The 7,500-nt window shown below is 33.5% G+C and overlaps 2 protein-coding genes across 3 annotated transcripts; both read right to left on the bottom strand.

Annotated features, from left to right (window-relative positions):
- Positions 1–223: 223 nt before the first annotated feature.
- On the bottom strand, positions 224–1,742 carry Slimp (Seryl-tRNA synthetase-like insect mitochondrial protein). The gene has a single exon (XM_027360652.2). The coding sequence runs from the start codon at positions 1,740–1,742 to the stop codon at positions 285–287; it is 1,458 nt and encodes a 485-aa protein (XP_027216453.2). The 3' UTR covers positions 224–284.
- On the bottom strand, positions 224–4,885 carry LOC113809152 (uncharacterized). 2 transcript variants are annotated; one of them, XM_027360650.2, is made up of 4 exons: positions 4,788–4,885; positions 3,032–3,125; positions 2,727–2,836; positions 224–2,198 (listed from the first exon to the last, which is right to left on the bottom strand). In XM_027360650.2, exons 2-4 carry the CDS (start codon positions 3,118–3,120, stop codon positions 1,987–1,989), a joined length of 411 nt encoding a protein of 136 aa, XP_027216451.1. In that variant the 5' UTR covers positions 3,121–3,125; positions 4,788–4,885; the 3' UTR covers positions 224–1,986. The 2 variants fall into 2 exon arrangements, with proteins under 2 accessions (XP_027216451.1, XP_027216452.1); XM_027360651.2 differs by having other exon boundaries at positions 4,784–4,854.
- Between the last annotated feature and the right edge of the window lie 2,615 nt (positions 4,886–7,500).

The raw sequence follows: 7,500 nt of genomic DNA, 5'->3' as shown, positions 1-7,500 counted from the left end.
TAAGAAAAGAAAACAAAGACTAATATCCATGTATTAATCTGGGACAGAAAAGAGAGCTTCTTAAACTTAAAATTTTAAGTATAAGTAAAAATTTTAAATAATTTTAGTATATCTTAGTTATGGTAATCAAGAGAATTGAAACTGAGTATATTTAAACTTTACGTAAATCTCAAAAAGGTTATCATCATTGTTCCTATATTAGTGGTTATATAAAACCAGGATAGTTACATATTCATAAGATTTATTTATGAAACTATGTACAAAACAACTATTTCTACAAATAATTACAATTCACCTACACAAGTAGTTATACATGTTGGGATATTGTAACTTCCATCTTCTTTCTGACCATTTTCCATTATAAGAGCCAATAATCGAGACATATGACATACTTTAACATGGATCATTGATAGAAAATTCGCCGACGAACCACCAGTCTTATAGAGAGACCAAAGTCTTCTGCTTATAAAGTCCCCATACAGAGAAACACGACTTACTTCATGATACTCTTCTGTACATGGAGAAAACATTTCCAGACCTATGGCAGCACTTTCTTGTGGCTCGAGTCTCTCAGCTGAATATTGTGTAAGCCTAAAATGAAGATTGAGTCTTGAGTAGCTGTGCACAAGAGCCATGAGTACTTCATTCAACAACAGTTCTTCATCAATTGCCTGAGAATGGTACAATAAAAAAGCATCAACAACTGTAGACTGTCCAGCATGTAAAAGGCCTGGATTATCAAGAACTCTGGGTGGAGTATAATGCCTGCCAACTGTAATTAGTTTCTGAGGTAAGCATTCTGGATTGCTTACAACCTGTTTTGTAAAATATGCAGCAAATGCTTGCAAAGATCCACCTCCAACAAGGTATTGTAAATTACTGTCTGTATCACTTTCATGAGAGCCCAATGCAAAAACCCTCTCATCAATATTCACCCCACAGCCTTCTACAATAACTGCCTTTGCAAAATCTGGATTTGAATGTATTAAATATCCATGATCTTTAAAGTTTTTCAAGAAGTAATCATTACATGCTAATTCAAGAACTGCCAATCTCCCTTTTAAATAATAAGCTGTAGGTGAGACATTAACAAATTCCAACTCCTGATTAATACTTCCCAGGTGTATGTGGCTTTTGGCTTGGAATTCATATTTTGGTTTCTCAAAAAGCTTAAAAAGTTCCTTATCATATTCATGTGTTGACTTGTGCAGAACATTAGGTAACTGCAGAGCACCAATAACAGCCTTTTCTTCCAGGTCCCAAATCTCTTGGGTGGTGCTCTTCAACTGCTCCCGAATCTCTTTGCCTTGCCTTTTAAACTCTTGCATTTCTTTTACATTTTTATCTTTTATCTTTGCACACTCTTTCATCAGCTTTGCTACTGAATTTCTCTCCTTCTCTAGCTTTTCCTTCACTAATTCCTTTTCCTTCAACTCTGTCCACATCCTTGATAATTTTCTGACATCTGTGTCTAATCCCCGTAGCTTGACATTAGCTTCCAGTCTGCCTATGTCTTGGAAACATTTTGTAAAATCTAGATAAGGTGACAGAACTGAAAAAGTTGTTGCAGCTTTGTTCCCAGACACATACAATGCTGAGGTTTTTTGCTCCTTCTTAACAGTAGTCTCATTTGCATGTGAGGAAACATAGGCAGCTTTATTGCAAAATGATACAGCTACGTTTCTAAGAGTGTGTGTTGTATGTTTTAGGTGGTTTATACTCATTATCATTTGAACAGCCATCTTTCTAGTTGTAACAGAATGTTATAAAAGAGTCCACCGTTACTCCAAGTTCAAGGCTATTAGGCTAAGCAAAAATGAATAAAGAAAAAATATTCAAATTTTAGGTATCTCTGAGGTTTGTAATTCATAAAGTCTTGTTTTGCAATCTGTTAAAAAACACAATATTCAATTTCACACTATAAACTACACTGTAAAAGGGTATTTGGAAAGAAATATACCACAATTTAACCACAGATCAGCTTCATTACGGACGTAGCTCTTCTTCAAATGTGAATTCATCAGACTGCTTCTCATCACTTTTAAATTCTTCACTGTCCTCGTGTTTCTCTGCTAAAGACTTGTTTTCTTCTGCTTTTCGGAATTCTTCATCCAAATCAAAACGTCCAACAGGTGTTACTCCCTCAATGCGATACAACACAACATTCTCCTTCTTCAGCAGTTTCGCAAATTCTCGAGCTAGAAAAAAATGAAAGGAAAAATTAATCCATTAAAATAAGCACTGCAACATAATTTGTTGGACATGGGCACTAATAATCAATAGTCACTGAATATAAAAGATATATCCCAATGCTTTCTTTGTTCATTATAAATGCAAAATCTTCATACTGTGTAAGATCTGAGGAAAAATTACTCTAGAATAAAAACACTAATAGCAAACATATGAATTATGCATATATTTGCTATATAATAAAACATAATCAAGTCTCATTCTATTTTGGAAGGCAATCAATTTTCACACATTTGTGTAACACACATGTTAAAGAAGTTAGGTCTTCATAAACTCATATAACTTTTAAAAATAAAATATACAAACAATAAAAATAAAGTTAATTTCTAAATGAAAAACAAGCATTTTTTCATATATAGGCTATACCAAAGTATGTAACATAAGGTAACCCTTTCCAAGCCAGTTCTATAGTATTAACAAAATCACAAGTCTGTGTTGCTATATATGTATATTAACAAATTATCACATTACCATACCTTGAGACAAGTCACTGTCTGTTTTCTTAATGCGTCCTGTATAAATCATATAAGCAACTAATCCAAACAAGTTCCATGCTATAAATGCATACCCATAGGAAAGTTTCCTCCTGAAATGAATTTCAAAAATTTATCATAAGATATACATAAAACATACATAAATGAACAAATTTCAGCATTCAAGTGTATGAATATTGTTATCAATTAATCAATTATAAGTAACAATTACCACAACTTTTTTTTTCCCAAGAAATATAGTCATGTAACATGCATTTACAAAACAAAGAAAGAAAGTTTATACCTACCTCATAGACAAAGCACGTACTTCAGGAATCTGATTTGTGTGCCGGCGAACTATCCGCCTAATGAACTTTGGCATTTGAAAGCGGATCATCACAGCTGTCAATCGTATAAAATTATATGAATTACAAGAAAGGATGTTTAACTGAAATTAGTACCTCAATGCGTGTGTACCATTATCCCTAGGAATAGTGATGCACACTTATTCCTATGATTTCTTTTAGCTTGTGCTGTGTGCTGCTGTATCCCAACTGTAGAAGATGGTATGAACAAGAGTTAATATCTTCACAAAGCAAAAATCAAAATGCTCAAATACATTTGCAGTGTTAAAATATTCATTCTCATTTATATATATACATATTTTTTTTTTTATTTGTCACAATGAATAGTGACCATCTCCAGGAATGTCTAGCAACCCTCTACAACACATTTTTCTGATAACAGAGCTTGGCCTAGTTCATTGTTGGATGATAAATTGTCGAGGAGGCACAGAAGTTCTATCATTTCAAAATATTTGCAATTAATGTTTGCTGGACTTTACCATGAAATGGCATATACTTGTGTATACCTATCCTCACTAGACTTTACACCAAAAATAGCATTTAGCAATATTCAAAAAGTCTTTGCCTACCTATATTTTTTATCAATTTGATAAATAAACTTATTTTCAATCTGCAACAACTGTCTCAAAAAATAAACATCTTATAATTCCTCAATTCATTTACATACTCTACAGTTACCTTGTATTAAATGCATGTCTGGAACTGACATTATACACTTTTATGGTCCACAACCATTGCAAATTTAAGACAAAGGTAATTTTGAGGTCTACAAAATTGGTTTTCTTGAAGTATACAGTATTATGTAGCTTTTCTATGTCACAAATGATACTGCTACAACACACATACTAGAACATTTATAACACAAAACAATAACACAAGACATGTATTTACAAATATCTCTGAAAAAAATATAATTTTCATTGGTAAGAAATTGTGACCTGAGCAGGGGCAGGCAGACACCCTTTTTATATCATTTTTTTCTAAAGAGACAGAAAACTACAGGATAAATTTCTGACCATATTACTCCCTAAAATTGGATTATAATGCAGTATTGTGATACAAAAAAAAATGGTATGAAATGTATGAGGGCTTATTTAGACACACAATGTTGGGCATTGATACTGGAGGCCACCTATTTTAACTTCTGCCCTCATTTCTTGTAAAGCTGACAGATGTAACAAAAAGAATTAAACAGAAATATGTTAATAAAAATTGACAACTCTTAGAAAATTGCAATCAGAATTTTAACACTGTCTTCCAATGGCCTATGAGCCATGTCTCTTCTTTTCACAAATGCTTATTCTTTAATTCATATTCTTGGACAATAAAAATCATTCCAAGTAGGCTATCAAACCATAAGCAGTAAAAGGAAAAGCAACGTCCAACATAACAAGAAGATAAACCGATTCCTCATATTCTGAAACTGGCGATGACTTTGACTGGCCTTAGTGATAAAATCCACCATTAAAAAAATATCTATATGTAAGAATCCGTTCTGTTAACTGACGCATAAGTGAAACCCACACTAAAAACTAACAGACAATAAAACAATGTAAACCTACTAATCAGACTATGAACGTTACATTGATGTAGGGACTTCTTAATCAGAAGGTCTTTGAATAAGATAAATTTCTGCACAGCAAGGAAATGTAACATGTATATTAAATCAATATTTATCCCTTTAAATATCATTACCTACATGAGGGTATATGGTAAATTACAGGATAACATTTGCCGGTCGCCAGCTACCTTGTTTACTATGGGATAAGAACTTAAAGGCTTTAACAGCTGATAGGCGTGAGAAATAGACAAAATGGTGAAAATAAAAGGAATTATCCTCTATAATGAATATTATGTTAATGATTGACTATTTATTTTTCCGCAGATTAGGGACTCTAGCTTTATGCCTAGCAAAAAAAAAAAAAAAAATGCAGATAATCTTTTAAAACTAATGATAATGAATTTTTATTTATTTTATGATATATTGTAAAAAAAACATACTAGAATGAAAAATACTGTTGGCTCTTGATAAGAGAAATAACTAATACTTTTGTGCTCGGAATCCACACAAAAACATGTTGAGTTAAAATTTCAACAGCATGAGCAACTCGCAGTAACCTTCATTATGGACGTGTGGAACAAGAGAGAAATACCCAGACCCCCAGAATATACACTTAAGTATTCAGCAGAAGAGATAAGAGAGAAGAATTTTGGTAAATAAGTGTCCTATTATCGTTAATAACGTAACAATTAAACCACCCAAATGGAAGGGTTATTTGAGTTCCTAACCGGATAAGTTATGTATATTCAATAATTACCATTGTTGATTCTTACAGATATTTGATTGGAATATTTAGCTAATAACTTCCCAAAACAGAATTTCATCAAGTGGTTGCCAGACATCCATGTTTCACGCTCAGGCTAAAATTGCCATTAGGGAGCTGGAACTGTATCCTCAGTTGATGGTAAACTGCCTAGGAAATCTGCAGATTCGTCTGCAATATCAGTGGTTCCCAAAATAGTCATATATTTACATAATAACTGCACTAAGAAAGGGAAAATCTAATGTCACTGTCATACAGAGGGTGGTAAGTTACATTCACTGTCACTGATATGGGAAAGAATCTGTGTAGGCAAAAACTAATGTCATAAATGAAGAAAGGGTATGTTACCAAAGGCAACAAATAGAGAGAGGAAAATAGAGTGTAAGAAATAGAGTAAGATGCAACATAGTTTAAGCTGCAGCAGCCTCATCTTTACTAGTAAATGAAAAAAATGTCCAGTCTAGAAAGTTTACGTCTAAAATTTGTGAAAGTCTATATACCTAGGCACTGACATCTTCCAGATGCACATTTTTAAGGAAGATATTTGTCATCCATGCAATTTGCAAACTCTCTCATCTGGGGGGTCTGGGTGAGAGAGGTTTTGGGGTAATGCAGCAATGTTTACAGATTTCCAGGAGTGCCCCCAAGGTTCTTGGCTAAAGGAATAAGAATATAGTCTCAGAGGGGTGATTTCACTTGGTAACTTACCCTAGATTATTGTCATTGATGGCACCTAACTCTCTCACAGTAATTTTTGTAGTACCCTTTCTTTAACCCTGCTTCCCAACCCACTCACATAACTTTATCTCTATAGCAAATTGCATCTTCTCCTGTTCCATGAATTGCAGGAACTTGAAACATAAAAGCAGGTTGCATGTTCAAATAACTAAATATTATTACCTGAAGAATGAGAGCAACTCAACCCCTACGATTCAGAGGTTGTGACAATCACATCATGAAAAAATTTGGCTTAGGAGGCAGATGACGTCAGCATGCTGTCATAGGAAACTTTGGTTGTGGGCAGGGTGACACAAACTTGCGGTCGTGAGCATATCAGGTGAAGGTTGGGTGATAGAAAAGATTTACTAATTATTATTATTATTATTGCACTGAGTTATAGACTACTTAGAGAGATGATATAGAGTCTATGCAAAGAAAACTCTATTTCCATCTGGATAAAGCAGATCAAATGACAAATATAGACATAGGAAAAAGATATAATAGCTAAAAACACTTCTGCTGAAAAAGAGAAAATGATGCAATTTTACTACAAAACTTGCAGCACCCCACAATACCATGGCATCCAGTTTGAAAACCATTATGCTAGAGTATTTATGGTGGAGCTTTGCTGGCCTTTGCTCCAGTGATCACTTGTGTCACTGAGGCTATCCTTTTCATTGCTTGATTGCCCTGTTTGTCACTTGCCATATGAATTACTTAATGTACCACTTAGTTTTGTTATGGTTGCTTTGTTAAGCTGTATTGTTTATTCCTTTGTATCATTGTTACCTGACTTTGGACACTTACCATATTTGTATTAATATGAATGTGTACAATATACCCATGTTTCTGTCATTTTCACTGATTACCTCACTCTCATTGCATGTCAGCACTCTGGCAAGATAGAACTTTTAGACTTCTCTGGCAATTTTTTTTTAAAGGAACCAGTCCAAAGTTGCTCTTGCCAGAAAATACATGGTGAAATCTCTGTTTCTTGAAGTTTGTAATCTCTTGAAACTCATTCTTTAGTTTAATTTTAAAATTTAACTTTCATGATATGATTATAGTAATGGTTGTATCCCATATAGACCTTCTTGCACTTTGCAACATAAATATTTTGGGAGTCTTCAGACCACTTATAAAGCTATAATTTCTCAGAAAATTTTCTGTTATTGTCACTTTTGGGTATTTTGAAGAATTTTCTCTTCAGCAAGCATTTTGATAGCACTCTTTACATTTTGTGGGAAGTCATTTACATATAGAAAGAACAGGAGGGACTTGACCTATGAAGGCAGCCCACAGCCTACACATACCTTATTACCATTATTTCATATTTTGAAAAAAATCTATTTCTTTTTAGCAACTGTT

Source organism: Penaeus vannamei, chromosome 23, assembly GCF_042767895.1.
Source record: "Penaeus vannamei isolate JL-2024 chromosome 23, ASM4276789v1, whole genome shotgun sequence".
Lineage (NCBI taxonomy): Eukaryota > Metazoa > Arthropoda > Malacostraca > Decapoda > Penaeidae > Penaeus > Penaeus vannamei.
The sequence above is the reverse complement of the archived record's forward strand: the minus strand, read 5'-3'. Positions and strand labels throughout refer to the sequence as shown.

Bases quoted from the DNA above. Each gene is read 5' to 3' on its own strand.
- LOC113809152 (XM_027360650.2), bottom strand. From the start codon at position 3,120: ATGATCCGCTTTCAAATGCCAAAGTTCATTAGGCGGATAGTTCGCCGG. The intron at 2,837-3,031 runs GTAGGTATAAAC...AATTCATTTCAG, and splicing joins GTACGTGCTTTGTCTATGAG to GAGGAAACTTTCCTATGGGT. The intron at 2,199-2,726 runs GTATGGTAATGT...ATTTTTTTCTAG, and splicing joins AGACAGTGACTTGTCTCAAG to CTCGAGAATTTGCGAAACTG.
- Slimp (XM_027360652.2), bottom strand. From the start codon at position 1,742: ATGGCTGTTCAAATGATAATGAGTATAAACCACCTAAAACATACAACA.